This window comes from Parus major, chromosome 8 (genome assembly GCF_001522545.3).
Source record: "Parus major isolate Abel chromosome 8, Parus_major1.1, whole genome shotgun sequence".
Lineage (NCBI taxonomy): Eukaryota > Metazoa > Chordata > Aves > Passeriformes > Paridae > Parus > Parus major.
In genome coordinates this window covers 21,539,085-21,560,794 of record NC_031777.1, presented here as the reverse complement: position 1 = coordinate 21,560,794, position 21,710 = coordinate 21,539,085, and the positions used below count along the sequence as shown (strand labels likewise).

General features: G+C 42.9%; 1 protein-coding gene, 1 long non-coding RNA gene and 2 other non-coding genes across 8 annotated transcripts; 3 read left to right on the top strand and 1 right to left on the bottom strand.

Moving 5' to 3' along the window:
- The first annotated feature begins 154 nt into the window (after positions 1-154).
- Positions 155-269, top strand: LOC117244834. The gene has a single exon (XR_004498629.1). It is a non-coding gene; the product is annotated as a U5 spliceosomal RNA (small nuclear RNA).
- An 848-nt stretch (positions 270-1,117) lies between these two features.
- Positions 1,118-2,525, bottom strand: LOC117244788. Of its 2 annotated transcripts, none has more exons than XR_004498532.1 (2): positions 1,909-2,525; positions 1,118-1,421 (listed from the first exon to the last, which is right to left on the bottom strand). It is a non-coding gene; the product is annotated as an uncharacterized LOC117244788 (long non-coding RNA). The 2 variants fall into 2 exon arrangements; XR_004498531.1 differs by having other exon boundaries at positions 2,281-2,522.
- On the top strand, positions 2,122-2,236 carry LOC117244833. Its single transcript, XR_004498628.1, has one exon. It is a non-coding gene; the product is annotated as a U5 spliceosomal RNA (small nuclear RNA).
- Positions 2,526-2,577: 52 nt separating the features above from the next.
- On the top strand, positions 2,578-20,011 carry KIF2C (kinesin family member 2C). 4 transcript variants are annotated; one of them, XM_015636879.3, is made up of 22 exons: positions 2,578-2,743; positions 2,857-2,951; positions 4,720-4,821; positions 5,042-5,090; positions 6,841-6,882; positions 7,719-7,838; positions 8,574-8,690; positions 9,084-9,184; positions 9,440-9,535; positions 10,445-10,499; positions 10,583-10,745; positions 11,024-11,114; positions 12,738-12,801; positions 13,932-14,023; positions 14,266-14,408; positions 15,793-15,997; positions 16,451-16,561; positions 17,070-17,137; positions 18,367-18,469; positions 18,546-18,662; positions 19,019-19,145; positions 19,325-20,011. In XM_015636879.3, exons 1-22 carry the CDS (start codon positions 2,680-2,682, stop codon positions 19,399-19,401), a joined length of 2,202 nt encoding a protein of 733 aa, XP_015492365.1. In that variant the 5' UTR covers positions 2,578-2,679; the 3' UTR covers positions 19,402-20,011. The 4 variants fall into 4 exon arrangements, with proteins under 4 accessions (XP_015492365.1, XP_015492366.1, XP_015492367.1 ...); XM_015636880.3 differs by lacking the exon at positions 6,841-6,882; XM_015636881.3 differs by lacking the exon at positions 8,574-8,690 and having other exon boundaries at positions 2,579-2,743.
- The last annotated feature ends 1,699 nt before the right edge of the window (positions 20,012-21,710 follow it).

Below are 21,710 nucleotides of genomic sequence, written 5' to 3'. Positions count from 1 at the left end.
CTGCCCCGCCCGGGCCGTGGGGGCTGTCCGGTGTCTCCGACCCCCGGGGCCGGGCCGGGGGTGCAGGGCCGGGAGCGGCGGGGGAGGCGAGGGTCGCCCTGACTTATGGAGGGTGGAGTAGACGTGGGGTATATCGGGGTGGAGACCTGTAGGTATACTCTGGTTTCTCTTCAGATCGTATAAATCTTTCGCCTTTTACTAAAGATTTCCGTGGAGAGGAACAGGCACGAGTGTCGAGAAATTTTTTGAGGCTCCACTTCGGTGGAGCTATCCCTTGTTTGGTCCAAAAATAGATACAGGATGAGAGGTGCTGAGGAAGTCCTGGTGGAGGTGACAGTGAGATAGATGCAATCTAGTAGGTTGTATACAAATTAGGAAAAGAGATAATTGGGTCCTCTACTATCATTTCTGTCCAGGTTTTACGGGTGGATTATAGGAATTAGCTGGATGGGTGCGGCCGGGGTGCTGTGGGTATTGGCATTATGTCCAGGTGGAGACAGGTGACAAACGCTGTGCCTTGGGACTGACTTGGGCTTTTAATGTCTTTATCAATGACACCGACAGTGGGAGTGAGTGCACCCGCAGGCAGTTTGCAAGGTGAGTGGTGCGGGTGACACACTTGAAGGACAGGGAGCCAGTTACGGAGACCTAGACAAACTTGGGCCCACAAGAACCCCATGAAGTTCAACAAGTCCAAGTGCCCCGTGCTGCCTCTGGGTCTGGACAATCCCAGACACAAGAAGAACTGGAGAATACAGACTGGAAAACTACCTGAGAACAGCCCTGCTGAGAAGGAAGTGGGGGTTCTTATGCGTGAAAAGCTGGATGTGAACCAAGAGTGAGCAGTTGCAGCCCAGAAAGCATCCTGGGCAACAGGTCAGGGGAGGCAATTCTGCCCTTTTGCTGCCAAATCCAGCTCTCTTGTCTCCAATACAGGAAAGATATGGATATGTTGGAGCAAATCCAGAGGAGGCTATGAAGATGATCAGAGGGCTGGAGCCTCTCTCCTGTGAAGACAGGCTGAGACAGCTAGGGTTGTTGAGCCTGGAAAAGAAAAGGCTTTGGAGAGCTCTTATTGAGGCCTTATATCACCGAATGAGAGACAGGGACATCCAAGTTGAGATCAGAAGCCAATTTTATTGAGTATACAAGGCATTTATATAGGGCTTTACTTGTATGGCACTTATATAGGGTTCTATTTTTGGTAAAAAATTTCCCATTGGTCACACATTCTTCATGATATCACTTTACCTGGTAACATTATCTTATCACAAAATTTCATGTGGTTCTTGGTCACTTATTGCCCAGGGAGCACTTATCTGTGTCTGTCTCTCCCACAGTTTCTGCTCAATCAGACTCCTTTATCAGTTCCACTGGACTCTCTGTTTCATTCCCCATACCTTCCAATACTTACAGGTGGCCTATGAAAAAAAAAGAGAGAACATTTTAAAATCAAAAGATGAGAGATTTAGATTTAATATTTGAAAGTAATTCTTTACTGGGAGGGTAGTGAGGCACTGGAATGGGTTGCCCAGGGAAGGTGTGACTGCCCTATCCCTGGAAGTGCTCAAGACCGGGTTGGATAAGGCTTTGAGCGATCTGGTCTACTAGGAGGTGTATCTGCTCAAGGCACAGGGATGGGAACGAGATGATCTTTAAGGTCCCTTCCAACCCAGACCATTCTGTAATTTTATTTTACTTACAGTTTTTATATTAATACTATTTTGCTTTAATTATTAAACTCCTGAGTCTCAACCCATGAGTTTCTCACTTCTACCCCTCCGGCGGGGTGGGGCAGCGAGCGAGAGGCTCCAGCTCGCTCCCGCCCGGAGTTAAAGCACGACGGGGACCAGCGAGCCCAGCGGAGCCTGCGTCCGCCCCGCCCCGTAGCCGGCCTGATTTGCATACCCAGGGTGCCCCGCGGTCCCGCCGGTGTCCGGCCCTGCTGCTGTCCGGTGCTGCCGCCGCTGCCCCGCCCGGGCCGTGGGGGCTGTCCGGTGTCTCCGACCCCCGGGGCCGGGCCGGGGGTGCAGGGCCGGGAGCGGCGGGGGAGGCGAGGGTCGCCCTGACTTATGGAGGGTGGAGTAGACGTGGGGTATATCGGGGTGGAGACCTGTAGGTATACTCTGGTTTCTCTTCAGATCGTATAAATCTTTCGCCTTTTACTAAAGATTTCCGTGGAGAGGAACAGGCACGAGTGTCGAGAAATTTTTTGAGGCTCCACTTCGGTGGAGCTATCCCTTGTTTGGTTCAAAAATAGATCAAATTCTAACATTTCACCTTAAAGGTGTCTCAGGTTCGTTAAAGTATTTCAGTGCCGCTGTGTACTGATACTCGCCACCTTTGCCCAACTTCTGCGTCACCTGCACCTCAATATTCCACCAGCCCCAAGTTTGTCCTGTTCAACAACAGCTCGAGCCCCTCGCGGCCCTTCCCGGGAGCGGTGCCTCCGCCCGCCCCAAGCCGCACTCACTCAGCAGGAACGATCACCCCGCCCTCCTTCTCCAGGACTACATCTCCCGACAGCCCGCCGCCTGGCCTGCCGGGAAATGTAGTCCCGCCTGGACTCCCGGCAGCCCCCGCGGCACGCCGGCGCGCGGGGTTTAAACCGGCGGCGGTTGCCGGGCGGGTGTTTCGCTGCTGGGGCCCGGACGTGGTTCCTGTCCCTGTGCCCGTGCCATGGATTCCCGCCTCTATCGCAATGTCCATCCCGGCGCCGTTATTAACATCCAGCGGAGCAGTGGTGAGGAGTGGGGAATGGGGAGTCTGCAATGTCCTGGCTGCCGCTGCCGCCGCCCATGGGAGTCTGGGCGCCGTGTGGCGGCCGGGTTTGGGCTCAATGCCGGCTTTTTCCAGGCTTAATCCATAAGGCAACGGTGAAGGTAGTGAATGTGGAGCACTCCTGCGTGACCGTGGAGTGGCCTGAGGGCGGCGCCACCAAAGGCAAGGAGGTGAGTGACGGCTGCTCGCGGCCCCTTCCTTCCCCGGGTTCTCCAACGCCCCTGGGCCCCGGCGGGATGAGCCCCGGGAAGCTCCAGGCTCCTCAGGCCTGGCCCAGCTCTTCTGCCCCGCTGGGTAGGCAGTGCTTGTCCTGCGCTGCTGCAGCTCACTCCGCTTGTTTTATACGTAATGAAGGCAGTGCTCTGGGTGTGCCAAGGTAAGGTGTGAGAGCTGCAGTACTAAAGCTGCACCCTTTGCCCTTCAGAGGGGTCAAGGAGTTGTTGGGCCTCTCGCTGAATGTCCCAAGATTCCAGTTTTCTAGCTCTGTGGGCTCTTTGTTGTCTTTCCATGTTTTATGTTATGGTATTTAGACGTTCTTTAAAATCTGTTGCTAATAAGGTGCTGTGTTAACAGAGCTGGGTTTGATTTCCTCAATCTCTGCACCAATATGAAATAAATACAGCGTGAAATAGGATGGGAGGGAGGAAAATCTAGGGTATTTGAAGGTGATGCGGCTGAAATCCTGACACTTAAAGAAGTCTGATACTCATCAAATGTACTTGTCCTTCTGGTGTCTCTAGAAAGGTGCAGACTCTGGATTTCAGTGTGAATCTTAAAAGTTGCCATTGGCTGATTGTTCGAAACCTAATCTTGCTCTGTGCATGTGCCTGCTGCATTCAAATATAAAAAATATATGGATTCAGATATAATTCTTGGCTAAATTGCATGTATGTGCTAAGATGTTAAATCTTTAGGAAGGATGCGTCAAAATCCAGCAATTTTTCTATATGCTTATGTACGTACACTATGCACATGCTTACACGCACTTATATTGACCACATACCTGTTTCTGAGCTAATTAATTTTCCAATTAGCTGCTAACCAATTTCACATGAATTAGACTTCATCAATTACTTCTTTTACACTCGAAAGTGGTATTTTCACATTTTAGAGAGCTTCATCTACTTGCTTTCTTATGTTTTCATGGACTCTTACTTAAATAATTCCAGAGTCAATTAAGAACTCAAGAACTTCGTGGTGGTGTTTGTGTTGCCTTGTTAGGTGAATTCCAGTTGCAAGCTGCTGGAATTTTTGTGTACAGGTGCTTTCAATCTCTTCAGCAAGTATAGTTTTGAAAAACAGAATAGAGACTGAGTTGCAGTATAGGGCTTGAGCCTGCCCTATCCCTGGCTTTGCCAGGGTGCCCCATGATGAGGTGAAGGCAGGATTATGATTTCACATGAGGGTCAGTCAGGAAATGATAGTGGTTTCCCTAGGTGAAATTGTTTGCAGTAGTGAGTGAAGATGCAGGTGAATTAAGCTATGGATTAAATGCTGAATCCTTAATTTCCCAGGGTCTAAGCAGCTCTTTGACGTTTATTTCAGTAAGCACAATCACACAATAAACACTTAATGCTCACCTAGCACAGAAGTCAGAGCTGCTGAGATTTACTAAGATTAGCAGTGGGAGATTAGAGCAGGGGATGCCAAATGGGCTTTGTCCTTCAGAAGTGCTCTATGGCACCTGCAGAGCTGTGTGGTGTTTGGCAGATGAGGGTAAATGGCTTAACTAACATATTTTGTCTGGTGTACTTAGGTGTATCAGATTGTTCAAATGGAATGGGAACTACTGTTTTGCTCTTCTAAGCAATTTTAATGTAACATTTAGCAGTGGGTCCAATTTATTAGCCTTCACTGAGAGTCCAGATTAGAAAAAAGCAATCCCTAAGTGGTAGCACCATTATTCTACTATATAAAATTCTGCCTTTGCTCTTGCAGGTTGATATTAATGATGTGATTGCAATAAATCCTGAATTATTAGAGCTACCTCCTCCTGATGTGAAAGAAAATGTTCCTTTGCCATTCAATGTAACTTTACAGGTAAGTGCTTTAAAGTAGTTTAGTTTCTTCTAAGTTACTGATGCATAGGTCTTGTTATGTATAATACTCTCAGTCTTAAAGTTTGAGATTTCTCATGTGCCTTTTCTGTCTCATAGTTAGGCTTTGGTCAGAAATTCTTGTTGTATTGATGTTGCCCTGAAGAGCAGTGCTTGGTGTTTGCTGCTTACTCCAATTGCTTACAGCATTCCTTGCTTTTCAGAAACAGAAGCGTAGAACAACTCTTTCAAAAATTCCTGCTCCACGGGAAGGTGAGAAAATGTCTTTTTTTTCTCTGCTATACTTTTGTGCAATCGTGCTGGTTGTTCATTGTAGCCACAATACTGTACTTTAGTGCCTCATAAGGCTGCTCATTCAGGCAGTGCTAACGAAGAGGTTACTGTCTCATATGAGTCTTTGGACTCCTGAGGGCAGGAACACTTCTAACAGGTTGCTGTCCTGTTCCTCTGAGCTGGGGTTTGTTGATGTGTTCTCCTCTTCTCCAGTTTTGCTGTAGTTATTCCCTGCTTTAAATGTCACTAGGCAGTTGCTGTTGTAGCGAGTTTTAAAGTTCTGTATGGACCTTTGCAAATGCCACAAACAACAGCAGTTAAGTAGCAATTATTAAGATTAAAAGTGTCAGAATGAGAGTGGAAAGGACAAGAAGGAAATAGTGGTGACAAATGTATGTCTCCTCATCAAGCAGTCTCCCTAGACAATAAGTAGAGCTTTATGCTTGGAGACGTTTCAGAGCAGGCAGCCAAAGTGCCAGCTGATGTGCCCAGCTCCCTGATTGCATGTCAGCACAATGTGTTGAGCAAAGCCAGAAGAGTAGATAGAGATGTCAGTGTGGGATTGCTAAGAAATTGTTCTTCCTCAGGTGTCAGGAGGTAGAAAATGCCTATTTTCTACCTTCTCTTAGCTTTATTAGCTGATTCTTCAGGCTTTTTGAATTGCAAATGGTAGCATTACAGGTCTATTTGTAATACACTGTATGATGCTGAGGTTGAATGATTACTAATTTAATTATTCTCTTAAAGTGCATATTTAGCCAAAACTTGTGCTTCTCCATTCAATGGAGCTGTAAACAAAACATCTGGGCTTGTCTGGCCTCTTGTGTTGCATGAAATGCAAGACTGGTAAGCTGGTCCCAGAAGACAACAGTACAAATTCCCTGGCATCAGAGAGGCAGGAGCTGTCCAAGAATCCTAATGTTACAAAGTTGTTCTTCTCAAATTCAGAGAACTCCATAAATGTTATGAACTGACAAGCAAAATGATGTCATAAAGTCATGACTGTCTATATATAGGCCTGTTAATAGAACTGGATAGCCAGCTGGAAAACACAAGGTGTGTTAATCCAGTCACTGCTTGATGGAAAGATGTCCTTATAGAGGTCACAGCCCTTCTGGAGTATAGAATCTAACTGCATATCTAAAATATCTCTTGCCTGTCCTACTGGCACAGTCCCGTCCCTGAAGACCTGCTTGGAGCTTAAGAGCAGCAGTGTTTTCAGTATTCATCAAATAATTTCTGTTGTTATAACTAGCTAAAGCCCAGGAGTGTCAGAGTATCTGTCCTATTGGAAGCTCTGCACTGCACCAATTAGAAAGCTATCATTGACTTCAGACTTGTTCTTAGACTAAACAAATTAAAGAAGATCAGCAGGTGTCTATCTCCATCTTATTCAGGAAAGAAGGAAAGCAGAAGCATTAGAAGCATTCTGCTTTCAGAATTAATTAAGAAATAGATTAAGAAATAAATATTGCCTCAGTCCCACAAATCAATAGGTAATTTTGACAATGCTGAATATCCTCACATACATGAATCACTTGAATCAAACCCATTTAGATGGAGTGAATGCTCCAGTTAATCTACCTGTCCAGAAGCACCAGCATTTATAGAAACAGTGCTGCTGAGTGTGAGATGGGATCAGGTCTGGGCATGTGGGACAAGAGGAAATGGAATAAAATGCCCTTTCTGAGTATAACGAAACTGATGCTTTTTGTTTCTAAAATTGCAGCAGTCACACCTAATGTCTCTGCACATGAGCAGAAGATTCAAGGTAAAGAGTTAACAGGAGCAATGAATTTTGGGAATGGTTCTAAGAAATTTAATTCAGAATGGAAATGAACCCTTGGTCTCCAACAGATTTGGTGTCCTTTGTAATAATAGTGATTCTTTCTGGATAAATTCTAATAGTTGCTGGTCATGAGAGATGCAAGGAATTGTATCTTGCATATCACTTCCCTTTTTCATATCAGATTTGCTTTTTCTTTTTTACCAAATCTATTGAAGCAAATATTCCAATCCTTCCCCTAGGAAGCTTTGTGAAGGACTTTATGTCAGTGAAAGAAATACCTTGACATGTGAAAATGGAGACTGTGTACGAAGGGACCCTTTTCAAAGATTTGCTGTTGTGGTTATACAGAGTCTTTTAACTGAATGTAGTGCCACAGCCTACTGTACGCCACACACAGCCTGTGAGTGGGCACAGTGCTGTCCATGGCCAGTTGCCAGGCTGCTGCACCCTTGTTACCATCAAAGAATTAATTCATACAGCCCTGCAAGTGTGAAGCTTCAGAGGATTTAGTGATTCTCTGCCTTGAAACTTCCTCCTTCCTAGGCATTAAGTGTTAAGGTGCTGGAACTGCCATATCCTTATGTGAGTCCTTAGTGGGATCTGAAAGAAATTCACTGGAATTGCCAATCTGGAATGAACTGATTGTTTTTCTGTAGTGGTGGGTTTATTGATCACTTTTCACCCACATGCATTGCTTTGTCTTGCACTTTGATAATGGAAAAGATCCTTTTAACCACACCTTGCTCTCCACTGCTCTGTACTTTGTGAGCAGTTATTATTGCAAGTGTCTAAGTGTCTCTGGATTCCTGTTTCCAAAGCTGTGCGTGGCCGTTCCAGGATGTCTGCTATCACAGAATCCCAGTGCAGCTTCCAGGAAGATGAGATGGCAGTAGATCCCTGCACTTCTTTGCAAACCAGAAAATATGTGTCACTTCCTGGTGAGTGGAGAAATGTTCCAGTGAATTCTTAGTGTGAAACAGTTTTCACTTTGTGTGCATTTAATTATTCAAATCCCAGTGGGAGAGCAGCCTGAACTCTTTCATAGGTAAAATGAGAGACCTAGAGGTTTGCCACTATGCAAATATCCAGGGCTCCTACCTGAAATATTTTCTAAAGGACTTTGAAACAGTGTTGTGCATAATGATGTACTCTCTTAGCCGGAGAGCTGTGGCTGGGCAAGTTGGGTAGATACCGTATCTGCTTAATGGCATAAAATGGTATTCATGGGGCTGGAGTGGATAGAGAAGTGACTTAACACTGCTGACAACACCCTCTGTAACTACACTGTTTTAGTTTTACCTAAACTGGTTGAGTACAGCAAGAACTTGAGCATCCTTGAATTACAAAATTGTAGTTATTTATTTTATTAGGCTACCCTATGAATAGCTGAGGACATGTCTTTCATGTTAAGCTCTATAAAAACACTGAAATAAGAGGCCTGATACTAACTTCTTGTCTAGTTGGTTTGACCTTGATTTGCAGCACTGCATAAAAGTTGGTGACTGGCAGAGGATTTAAATGTTTACTTGTAGATTTACCGCAGGTTTTAGATAGTTCTCTCTCCTGCTGCAGGAGTTGAGAAATGCCTGTGGTCTATGAGGCTTTACAAATTACAAAATTATTCTTGATCTTTGCAATCTAATTATTGGTTTTGGTCTGGCTTCTTTCTGCAGCTGGCCAAACCAGGGCTAGAGGGCTGGGTTGTATTCCAGAAGCCTCCCAGTCAAGTGTAAATGGAAATACAGAGAATCATCTGCCTGCTGCTAGGACAAGCTCTTCAGAGAGCCCAGGTACCAGGAAGCAGTGGATAAAGACTGACTCATCAGTCAATCACTATGTGATTGCTGCTTTATGTACTCAGAGACTAAAGCTTTGAAAAGGTGACTTTGGCAGCAAGACAGAATATCTTGATCTTTTTTTATTACAGATGTGTAATTCTGTTATAATGGTATTGCTTCAGAAATGCTGCCTTTGCTTTAGGGTGGTAGTGGGACTTCCAAGGCAGTTTCTGTGATAGTTAGATCTGGCTTGGGAAGGAAGTGCTGCAAAATGAATGGCCATCCTTAGGAAGATGGTTATTTCCTGTATGAGTTAGTCTGTCAGCAACCTGGATAGGTTGAAGTATTTGTGCTTAAAATTGAGTTTGAAGTTTTAATCCAAGAAATTGTTTTCATTTTATGCAGTTCGAAGAAGATCTAACATTGTGAAAGAGATGGAGAAAATGAGAAACAAGAGAGAAGAAAAGAGAGCTCAAATGAGTGAAATCAGGCTAAAACGAGCACAGGTGGAGTACTCTACAATACACTTGTAAGGGGAGATTCTATATGACACTGTAATACAGTAGCTGAAATCAAAACGTATTTTGTACAGGCTTTGTTCTTAGAAAGCTGTACATAAGGATGGATTGATTCTGGTTTCAGAAAATTGTGAATCTTGTAAGATGCTTTGAATTGCATACAGCTGCTTGTTTAATAGGCTCTGGGGCCTTTTTTTGCTGTAACATATCAATTACATTCACGTCCATGGTTTTTCCATGCAGGACTTTGACAGCACCTGTCCAAACTGGGAGTTTGCGCGTATGATCAAGGAATTCAGAGAAACTTTAAACTGCCAGCCAATATCTATAAGTGATCCAGTAAGTAAATACTGAGGCTACCAACTGCAGCCTGTGGACAGACTTCTCTATTTTGTACCGAAAATGTTGGCATCAAGCAGTTGGTGCATCACTGCACCTTGGAAATCGTCTAAGCATATTGTGAGCTTGAGGAAGTTGGTGGTATCTGTGAGGTCACTTGGGTTTCCTATTTAGGGCTAAGCTGTCTTGTTTTACTTTGTGTCACTAGTGAAAAGCCTGTGGTTCGGCAATTATCATGCAATGATATATGACCATCAGTTTGTAAGTGACACAGCCACTGTTGTAGAAGTAGATATAATTTAAAATGAACTATTACAGAACATGTCAATATAAGTAATATGTTAAGCAGTTTTAAATAAGTCAAAAAGTAGAGGAAGTAAAAAGAGGTTGAAAACTAGGGAACCCTGACTTGGTCAGTACACTCAGCCATTAAAAATGCTGTGTATGTATCACTGTGTGACAGGAGAAGAGCTTGTTACCTTTGCCTTCTGTCTCACCCAATGGCATATACACTTCCCAACTCAACTGATGTGTCTCTGTGCTGTACAAATAGCTCAACTTGCTGTATCAGTAAAAAAATCCCAGTCACCAAAAACCTCTGGGGTAAATGAAATTATTCATTTGTCTGATTAATTATTTGACCATAACTGCAGTATTGATATAAAAAATTTTGCTGGAAAGCATTCTCACCTTATGTGTTGGAGAATGCTGCATAAAGAGAAATTATTTGTAGTGTTGCTTTTACACTGAGTGCACTTTAAGACTGACCTCCCTGCATCCCTGTCAGCTCAGAAGAAGCAGCAGCAACTCTGATCAGCAGGTTACAAAATGGATGTGAGGGAGCATTGGATCTCCCTGTAATAAAGTGTAATTGGGAAATAATTACTTATTTTCTTACTTTTCTTTTAGATAGAAGAGCACAGGATTTGTGTCTGTGTGAGAAAGCGTCCTCTCAATAGGCAAGGTGAGTGTACTGATCAAACAGCTGTCTTGATCAGTTTGACTTTGTTAATTTTTGTTAAAACTGAGGGTCTTTTCTGTCAACAGAACTTCTAAAAAAGGAATGCGATGTGGTTACTGTTCCGAGCAAGTGTGTCTTGATGGTGCATGAACCAAAGCAGAAAGTGGACCTAACAAAATACCTTGAAACGCAAACATTTAGATTTGACTTTTCATTTGATGAAACTTCTTCGAATGAAATGGTATACAGGTAATGCTTGCTGCTCACTGGAAATGACTTTCAGATAAAAGCATGGAGCTATAGCTAGATGGTGTCTAAGCTTAAAGAAACTGTTACTTGAAATAAGTATTGGAATCCTTTTTGGAGGAAGCCAAAGGACTGAAAAATCTAAGGCTTATTTTTGGCATAGCCTTGCTGATTGCCTAAGGATTTGATTTTTTTGTGTTTCTTTTCTTGTTAAAACTGATGATGATGAAGCAGTGCATGAAATATTTGCCTTAATTACTTTTTATCTTTTGAATATTCAGATTCACTGCTAGACCTCTTGTAGAGACCATCTTTGAGGGTGGGAAGGCGACGTGCTTTGCATATGGCCAGACAGGCAGTGGCAAGACACATGTAAGTTTTTCTCCAAGGTCATAAATTTTCTAGCTTTGATAAAGTATTTCAAAGCTCCCCAATGTTTGAGCATGAGTAGGATTGTGTAAGAGGCTTGGACCTTGGTTTTATTGTCTTAAAGCTAATACTTTGTAAGATGTTAACTCTTTTTCTGTAGCTTTATGTACTAGTGGGTTTCCTTGGAGGTTGTGAGGAAAATTGTACTGCTTTTTAAAAGATTTAGAAAAAATCCTTTTAGAAATAAGAAATAGAAAAAGATTATTTTTCTCTTTAGAGAAAAGAAAAGTTGTCTTTGAAAGATTTAGGATGTCCTGGTATGTTAGTTTTAGTCATGGCTAGCCCTTGCCTCAAGTGCCTGTTGCTGTTTAACTCCTGTCTGTAAAGTGGGGCTATTAGTCTACATCTGAGACAAAGGCTACTATCTATCATGTGCTTTGAGCTTGAAGGCATTCCAAGGAATTCAGCAATTATGTAAGAATAAGCCTCTTGATGCACATAAACATTTAAGTGATGTGGTATTGTTTGTGAGGTGGGTGAGTTAGTGTGTTTGCTTTCTAACCACTCCTTCCAGTCTAACAGTTGCAGTTTCAAGAGTTGTGAAAGTTCTTTTGTCTCAAAAGAGAAAGCTTGCTCTAAATTTTCAAAAGCTGTGTTGTTTTTAACTTTCTTCTTCTGGGAACTATGGGGAAGAATTCTCACAGCACAATAGTTGAGTTATATGTGCTGTCCTGCTCTACAAGAAGCATTTACCTCAAACCACAGTGATCTGCACTGGACTGAGCTAACACACTGCTTTGAGTAATCAGTCACTGCTGTCATTCAGTGTTAGAGGCAAGTTTTAGGCTAGGACCTCCTGTCTTTAGTGTTATGTAGTGTGTTGTAGATATTTTCCAGTAATCCAGACAAAAAGTTGGAGCTTTATAGAAGTTTGAGCACAGGCTGCCTTCATTGCACTGGAAAGGCTAGAGAAACCTGCTTACTTGAGGATTGTTACAGTAATACAACTGTGATGCACTAAAATCACAGGTGAAGTTACTTTCCCTTTCTGTCCTAGGGCAGAACTGGTGCAGGGACAACAGCTGTGCTTTGAGACTGGAGTGCTGCACATTAAACTCTGGTAGATTGAGAATATGTCATGGGATTGAGTGGTGTTTTAAGTAACAGTGGTAGAGCAAATCACTAGGATAGAACTAACTGAAAACTTTGTTGTGATTAAAGATACTTTGGTCAAAGGAGTTACAGGTATTGTCTGCTCTAAATTTGTATTTTCATGTCACGTTAACTTTTGCAAGTAGCTGCAATAATGTTATTCAACCTAAATCCTAACAAATGAAGCTTTGTCTTACCTCACTAGAGGCTGTTTGGTTGCAGTGTCAAAGCAGTTTGCTTGAAGGAACAACTGCTTTGACTCTGCACCCCAGAGCCTTACAGGTGCACTGCTTTGTGTAGGTGAGATCTTTCTGAAATGACAGGGAAGCTGCAAGCTAACTTAGTACTGCATTTCAGTACTCCTGCTGGCATTGTGGTTTATCTATGGTAACTTCCTAGTCTGGTTTTGGGATTAAGATGTGATAGGTTGACTTGTTGGTGCCATGCCTGACCTTTGGCCTTTTCTCTTCACAGACTATGGGTGGAGACTTCTCTGGGAGAACCCAGAATGCCTCACAGGGCATATATGCTTTTGCCTGTAAGTTGATTCTTCTAAGGATACAAAAATAAAATTAATACTTGTTTTTCTTAACTAGATAAGATCTGATTTTGTATGGCTATTTTAAACATGTCCAGTAGAAGACACATAAAATATTTGTGTTTTCAATAATAAGAGTACCAGGTGGTACCTGGTGTTTGAAGGAGATATGATTATTTTTTCATTCCTTTCACAAAATATTTTTGCTCTAGCCTGTAAGTGTCTACATCCATACTGAACTCATCAGAAGATACTTGTTTCTGATACAAAGAGATGACACAGTTTCTAATTGGGTATTTACTGCACAGAACCATTAAATTTTGATTCTTCTGCTTTTCTTTTGTCTCAGACATATCTGAGTATAACATAACTCTACCCATTTGTGATTGAAAACTTTTTATGCAAAAGGATGTATGTCTTGTGTTTCTTCCTATAAGCCTTAAATGCAAAAAAACCCAGCACGTCCAAAATTATTTCAGAAAAAGGATGCTTAGAAGTCCCTACTTGATATAAAATGCCTGGAAAGTACCATGAAACCTCACTTTTACCTTCCCTTTAGAAAGTGTGAACCTAGTCAGCAGCAAGTCAGCTGAACCAGAAACAACTATTGGCTGATCTCTGAAAAATAGTTATGACTGGCCCTCAAGGAGTCTTTGCTTTTTCAGCTCAGCTTCAAGGTCTGAAGCCTAATTGTGAAAAGCTGCACTGGATCCAGCCCCAGGGTCAACTGATCTGGCATATTGTCTCCAAACCTCTGCAATGCAGATGTTCAGGGTGCATGTTTTCTAGACTTTCTGTAACATGCACTTGAAACACAAACATGTGACTTTTTCAGGCATGTCCAAAACAATAGAGGATCCCAGTGTTCCCTCAGAGCAGTAAGGATTGTTGTCTGTGGGTGGCATTAGCAGTTGAAACTCTTGTATTTCCCTGTTTTCAGTCCCTGGGTAAGGATGCTGCTGAATCTGTTCTCCAGATGGTAGCACTGCACTGATTGTTAGCATTTGTTTGGATGACTGTCACTCAGTGCTAGACACTGCCTTAGAGCTGTGCAGTGTTTGAAAGTAGATCAAGTAGCAACTAGAATGTGTTTTAAACCAGTTAACTGAACTTCTGTCTTTCCTCACTAGCACAAGATGTCTTCCTCCTCCTAAACCAGCCCAGGTACAGGAATCAGAATCTGGAAGTCTATGTGACTTTCTTTGAAATATACAATGGAAAAGTAAGACTTTTATTTTTAAATCTTTACCTGATTTCTTTGGTTGAATATTTCATAAGTACCTGAGTCAAACTTAATACTTGCAATAGTTCTCTGTATTCTGTTTTTATTGGTGTTGAATTTGGAATTGAATTTGATGACTATGTTAAAGATGCTGTTTCTATATAGCTTTGTATAAAGACAGGGAAAAATACTTACAAGGCGTTCTTGTTCACATTTACCTTAATTTTTTTGCCTAAATATAGGTGTTTGACCTCTTGAATAAGAAGGCCAAGCTTCGAGTCCTGGAGGATGGCAAGCAACAGGTCCAGGTTGTTGGTCTCCAAGAAAAACCAGTTAGCTGTGCTGAGGATGTCATCAGAATGATTACGATTGGCAGTGCCTGCAGGTTTGGTGACTTAAAACCTATAAGAGGAGTCATGTCCTGTTGTATCTCCATGTTTAGACAAACATATGATGCCTGTAGCTGGTGCTTTGAGTTTTAAGCAGAAGCTTGTTCCCAGTAAAGGCACTGAGCAGCACCTCTGCATGAATACCAGGAAGTGGTTACAGAACAAAGAACTAGAAGGGGGGTGGGTGCCTTCCATAGAAAAATGTCAGAACTCCTCGTCTATATGTCCTCATGGAACTCCAATAAAAGAAACCATTCACATGAGGAGATGGCCACCTTTCTAGAAGTATCAGCTAGTTTACAGGAATACAAGTAGCTCCCTGTGGGCTTGTAAGATTAAGGAACAGTGGCTGGTATGAACCATAGTTGCAAAAATGGTTTGGCTTAACTGCAGGACAGATGAGCAATGGCAACAAAAATACTGCATGTTGTTCAGGAATCTTGTTGAAAGAATCCTTGAAAGCAGGTGCTAAGGGACAGCTGTAGGCTTGGAGCATCATCCTGGCAGGAAAGTCTGTGGTAGGTAGGGGCAGCTCTGCCATCATACTGGTATCTTTAATTAAAATCTGTATTACTGGGTGTTATCTGCTTCAGTGATAACTAAACTGCTCTGGAAATGTTCATAGGCAAATGAGAGCTCCTTGGCTTCTGTACTGCACTGTGTGGGCAAATATGCACATCCTAAAAGCTTATTCAGCATTCTGTGCATCCTTTTTTGGCTGGCAGTTTAGTCATGAACTGGTTTTACATTTCAGGCTACTCTCTCCTCCCTCCTTTTTCCTCAGTAGTAGGGATGAGGGTGGAACAGTGAACCTGCCAGCATTCTCAGGGAATAAATGATAGTGAAGGTCGCAGGGAGATTTTAAATTAAAAGATGTCATTCTGTGCTTTGTAGTGATGGGGCAGGTGCAGCTGCACAGCAGAGGTGAAGTGCCAAGCCAGCTTGGCTGGAGAAAGGGATTTATCATGATTGTAATGTGCTAGTACAGCTTAATGCTGTTTAGTGGGGAGCTTGGCTGAGCTTACCGTATAATGGCAGATGCATTAGGGAAATGACATGTGGTGTGCTGAAGGTGTGACTTCCAGCTCAAGTGCATGTGAGGCTTTAGCACTCAGGCATTCCAATGTAGGCTGGCTGAGTTGAGCCAGGCGGCTTAAATAGCCTTAAATTTCCATAGCCAGGGTGTAGGTTCATATTTTTCACAAGTAGTTCTGTGCTCTTAGATCAGAAGCAATTCCATAATTCACACAAACTTAAAGTATAAAAGCAGGGGATAAAGCCTAGGAGGTTAATTAAGTGGCTACAGGTCTTATCTTGTGCTGTCAGGACCTGTTGTCTTCTGTGACACATTTCTAAGTCTTGTTTGCATCTTTGCTGTAGGACATCTGGGCACACTTTTGCAAATACCAGCTCTTCACGGTCACATGCCTGCTTCCAAATCATACTGCGCCGAAGAGGACAAATGATTGGCAAATTTTCCTTGGTGGATCTGGCAGGAAATGAAAGGGGTGCAGACACATCTAGTGCTGATCGGCAGACACGGATGGAAGGTGCTGAAATCAATAAGAGCTTGCTGGCTTTGAAGGTGAGCTACAGCTCCTGGAGCAGAGTGATAATCCACATGTGGATTCTGTTCAACTCTAGGCTTATCTATTCTGTTTCTTTCCAGTACAAGGGAAAAACAACCAAAAAGGTATTAGTTTAGAATGTGAGCAACCTAAAAATAGAGTATACTTCCATTTAGAAGGCTTCCAGGAAAGTAGTGCAGTCTTGTCAGACATTGGTATAACTATTTCAAGCTTCGTTCAAGTTGACTTTTTTTGGGGGGTGGTTTGTGGCATATGATGGCTATACCTATTGCCTTGAGACAGTCAGATACCTGAAGTATATTTTAAAGACAATGAAGAACTTAGAGCAATACATACAACTGTTTTCCAGCCTGTTGGGTTTACCAGCAGGTGGTGGTTGATAGCTTGCAGAGCTGTTTGAAGAGAGGTGCCAATTCTGCATTCAAAAGACTTTTTTTTTTCTTTTGTAGGAGTGCATCCGAGCTTTAGGGCAGAACAAGTCTCATACCCCTTTTCGGGAGAGCAAGCTGACACAGGTGCTGAGAGACTCTTTCATAGGAGCAAACTCAAGGACCTGCATGGTGAGTATGTACAAGTCAAACACACTGCTCACATTCTATAATTTGACAAAATAGCTGCATGTTCTCTAGAGCAAAGTTTTTTTTTTTAAGTCAGAAAGCTATAGATATTGAAAAACAAACAAACAAAAAAAACCACCCAAAAGACTAAACATTTTCCTTATGGAAACTTGCCCATGGTGAGTGAGATAATGAACTGGTGAGTTGTGCCCAACTCCAGTAGAAGGGCAGGAAGACTTTTTAATACAGTGAATCTGCAAGAGAGCCTGATATACTCTCAAAGGGCTTTGCTTTCTGTGGATGGTGAGGCATAGCAGGTGCACACACAGACAGTGGAAAGTTGGTTGCAGGGATGCTGGCATTTCCCACAGAATCCATAAAGAAAAATGGACTTTGCTATCTCAACTCCAGCCCTTTGTCCTCAAATGTCCCAGCTGGGTGGTGAAATCTGTAGGAACATTAATGAGCAAAAGTCAGATATAAGTCACTAAGGTTTCTTTTGTATTTGCAGATAGCAATGATTTCTCCAGGCATGAGTTCTTGTGAGTACACCTTAAACACACTGAGATATGCTGACAGGTAATGGCCTTTCTGACCTGGGGATTTGAATCATATTGTACAAGGTGTTTTATCTGCTTTTACTCTGACCTTTGGAACTTCAAGTTCTCTTGTATTGCTTATATTGGCAACCTGGAGGATGGTTGTTAGGAGCAAAGTATCTTAGAGCTGTCATATGAAACTAACCTGGGTGTTTTGTGTGAGACATAGTAGAGATGATGTAAGACCATGAGTAATGTCTTCTTTCCTCAAAGGAATCTCTCATGCTAGACTTCAGACTGCCCTGGTTCTCAAAGGGAGTTTACACCCCGTCCTGAATGGTTACCTCCATGCCTTTTACTTTTTGTAGCACTTTGTGACCCATCTATAAGGGTGTGCTAAGAATGCACCATGAATGTTTTAGTTCACTCAAAGAATCACTGGCAAAGGTAGCAGCAAAAGTAGGTTTAAAATTAAATGAAAGACAAACTTTGTTGGCAAAGTTCACTCTACTACTTACTAGGTAGTTAAAGCACACAGAGAAGAAAATTGACTAAAATGAATCAATCTAAAACTAAATCAACTTAAAATTATCTTCCTGGAAGCCTGGGGAATAGAAAAAGAGGTAAGAATAGAAAAAGACAGAGTAAGGATGAAAAGGACTAAGGGAGACCCTCCCCTTGAGTCATAAGGTTCATGTGACCTCCCCATGTCAAACATAGTCCTGGACTTGACCAACAGTTTAGGCCTCAAGATTTTAACTGCACTTAATCCATAGCCTAATTAATTTAAATATGTTAACATATGATTCTATTGAACTTACTATAAGCACAACAGTAGCTCACTTACAGGCCTAACTTACTTACAAATACTTAACATACTTAAGAATCCAAGACAGCAAACTTCATAGTATATTTACTATAGTATAGTCACACACATGACCTAAGGGATGGTGTATGAGGTGTATGTACCACCCCCTGTGAAGGGATTTCAGTCATAGCTCAACTGATGTGAGTGTGAACTGCCAGAGTGGCTCCCGAATGTCCAGACAGGAAAGTTTCCTTAACACAAACATCTCCTGGCTTTCCTTTCTATAGTATTCAGGGGTTTCTGCCCACATAAGCCTGTTCTGGGAATGGTAACTGTGCAACTTTTAAAGTGCAACTGATTGATTCTTGCTGAGCACTGATTGATTGCAGTAGCTGCTTTGTGATGCTGTAGCCGAGAAACTGACAAAAGATGAATTTGAGTGACAAATCTTCTTGTTGCAGAGTGAAAGAGCTCAGCCCTCATGATGGAGGTAGTGAAACTCAGAATCAAATGGAGACTGAGGAGACTGAGACCAGTACAGAAGGCTCAGGTCTTGAATTCAATGTATGTGTGTGCAGTGGCCAAACAGAACTCAAAGCTGGGAACAACTTGCTGTTCTTACCTGGGCTGTTTCTTGCAGCTCTCCAAGGATGAGGAAGAGGAACTCTCTCCCCACATGTTCAGCTATCGAGAGGTTATGGCTCAAATTAGTGAACGGGAGGAGAAGGTTGTAGAACAGCTCAGAGAACTGAGACAGGTATGGGAAACAGCAAACCCAGCTCAGGCCACCTTCTATATGTTGATAGCAGCTTGCTTTGTCTGAGCCAAGTGCTGCTGGGGCAGCAATGCAAGATGTTGTACCAGTGGTGTTACTTTTTCCTTACTGCCAACTTTTCCCTGTCTTTTCTGGCCCAACTGGTTAAACTAGGGCATTCCACTGTTTTTGCCAGTTCCCTTTCCCCTCCAAATAACAACCTCTACTTGCTGCTAATGAGCACTGACTGCTCCTGGTCTGTAGAAGCTCAGCTATGTTGATTAGACTGCCAGATTTGAAGAAACTAACTAAATTTCCAGGAAGTCCATTTCTAATCACTGTTATCCTTGTAAATACAGAGAATGACTACTGAACTTGACTACCTCTTGGGAATCACAGAGAAGCCAGATTATGATCTTGAGACCTTTGTGAGCAGAGCTAAGTACTTTGTGGAGGACAGCTCAAGAAATTTCCTCAGTGTCAGAGGTATGTTAGAGCCTATATCTGACTAGGACTGTCACTAATGCTCTTCCAAAGACCTGGAAGTAACACCAGCATACCTGTGGGGGCTTGAGCACCCAGTCCTGCGTAGCTCTGAGGTCTGAGAGCGACAGCTGGACTGGAGAGTTGATCAGTCGCCCTGTTGTTTTTACCTTTCTTTACAGAAACACTGGATGCCCTGGGGACTGCCATGCAACTGGAGGAGCAAGCCAGCAAGCAGATAAGCCAGCAGAGGCCTTAGTCATTATAGCAAAACCTGGTTCACAAGCAATGTTGCATGCACTTGTCTTGTCTTGCATGTTTGTCAGTGGTTTGTATGACTCCTGTTTTAAATGTAGTAGGGTGTCTGCAGGTCATATGCCCAAGGGCAGTGAACACAGCAGTCTTTTTCTTCATAGCCTGAATCAGGGAAAAGTGCTAAAATGCGCCTACTGCAAGGCTTGGGTAGGGGGCCTGAGAGTCTGCAGTCTGCCTGAGATATTTGGCATTTGGCCCTTTGCTAGTGACACTGGTCTCCCCTAAGAGAACTAAATACATATGTATAGGTTATGTATACACATAACCTTTTCCAGATATGCTTAAAACATTGCAAAACTGTTGAAGGTTTTGCTTTTATAGAAAGAGAATGGACTATGTGATTGTAAAAACCAGTATTTTAAGAAGTTGAATAAATAAATGCTCTTGGATCTCATTATCTTATCTGTCCTATAAAAAATATTTCTTCCTAATTTTGGTAAAGTTTAACAGCTCCTAAAGACTGGCTGGTTGTTGGTAGGGAGGCTGTTTTCTTGGATGAAGTTTCTTTTCAAAGTCTTTATATTGTAATGTTTACATAAAAATCACTCAAAATATGTTTTGTCTCTTAATTTTGAGATGCTGCTGGGATCTCCTAATGGGGGAAGCAGGCTTAGGTGTAGCTATCTGCTCCCATGGCCCTTGTGTGCAGCCTGGGTCCAGAATGCCCTGCAGACCTTTCCTCTGGGAAAGAGCAGGTATGGGGAAGAGGAGTTGTAAGTCATTTGCTCTCTCATTTATTCAGCTCAGTTCAGCATTTGTCCTCAAAAGCACAAAATAGTTGTGTGAGCAATAGGTTCAGCAACACAGGATGCAGGTATCCAAACATCAGATCACAAAGGGACCTTTCTACCCTTACTCCTTTTCTTACAGCTGCCTTCTCCCTCTGAAAGTCAAGGGTGTAATTTAAGTGGCAGAGCCCCACCCCAGCTCTGCACCTGCCATCTGTGGACTGCATCCTTGCTGTGTTTCTGGAGATGCCAACTATATTGAATGCCAGTTATTCAACTTGGGCTGGATCTATTGGTGTGCTATGTTTCAGGGCTGACCTGGAAAAGACAGCAAAAGACCTAGGGATCTTTGAGGGATGTAAGCAAACATCAGTCACAAGCACTTAAAGAAGGGCTACTTCAACCCAGGCATGGTTTGAAGCTGGGGCACTTTGTGCTCAACATCTTAGGTTCTGGGGGCAGAGTGGGGCTGAGCGCTCTGAGGGTTTCTGAACTGTGGAAGCTGACTTGGACCTGGGCTCTGCCTGCATCACACTAAGATGGCACAGCCAGAGTAGAAGGGCTGTTATGCCCTACTAAGTTTGGACAAAAACAAGACAATCCTGTTCTACTTCAGGTGTTACTACTCTTGGATTATCTAGCCTTTCTCTGTGTAAGGAACGAAGTATTGCCACTACCTTCCCTCTGTGGACCTAACATTGCTTATTTTCCCTATCTCCACCTTAGGAGTTAGAGACCTGATCTGCAGGCCATCAGCTCCTAGCCTGGAAAATGCTGTGTTCCTGTCCTGTCCTAGTAGCAGCAACAGACAAAGTAAAACAAGAAATGTTCAGCTGTGCATAGATTAACAATCATTTAAGACTGGGGCTTGCTGAGAACTAACTGTCCTTCCTGGTGTGTATTAAAGTCTTGCAAGTTTCTTGTGTGACCATAAAAACCCTAGGACTCAAACATTACCACCCTTATGTCTGAGAGGGTGTCACTGGAAAAATCCTCAGGTTTGCCTCCCTACTTACCAAACCTTTTCTGTCCTCTGCTTTTGCAGAAAAGGTGTTCTGACAGCACTATCTTGTGGACACTGCAGGAAATTCATACTGAATAAACCAATTTTAGTGCAAATGGCTGAATTTCTTTAAGGATTGAATGCACAATCATAGGCACTAGGTTTTCCAGGGGGTGACTGATGTTATAAAATGGTGTTTCACTGCTGCCTGTAGCACCTAGCTGTGTGGAGAATGCAGTGGCCATGAATAATGCAGTACCTTTCAGGCCTGTGCAGAACATACGTTGCTTCAAGGTCTGCCACCAAGGGTGACAATACACAAAGCCAGTGCAGATTTCACATCTCCCTATGACTGAAATTTCAAGCCAGCTCCAGTGGCAGTAGAAGGGAGGGTCTGAGTACTACCTGCAGGCAGTGATTCTGCCTCATTCCTAAACACACCCATCTCCAGGGCTGGAGACTTGTCAGAGCTGGGATACTCAGCGGAGAGGAGTGAATCTTTCCTGGGAGGAGTGTGTCCTA

What these genes read in the sequence shown, in the direction of transcription:
- KIF2C (XM_015636879.3), top strand. Translation starts at nt 2,680, where the DNA reads ATGGATTCCCGCCTCTATCGCAATGTCCATCCCGGCGCCGTTATTAAC. An exon ending in GCGCCACCAAAGGCAAGGAG is followed by an intron (nt 2,952 to 4,719) that starts GTGAGTGACGGC and finishes TTGCTCTTGCAG; the next exon opens with GTTGATATTAATGATGTGAT. An exon ending in ACATGAGCAGAAGATTCAAG is followed by an intron (nt 6,883 to 7,718) that starts GTAAAGAGTTAA and finishes CTGTTTCCAAAG; the next exon opens with CTGTGCGTGGCCGTTCCAGG.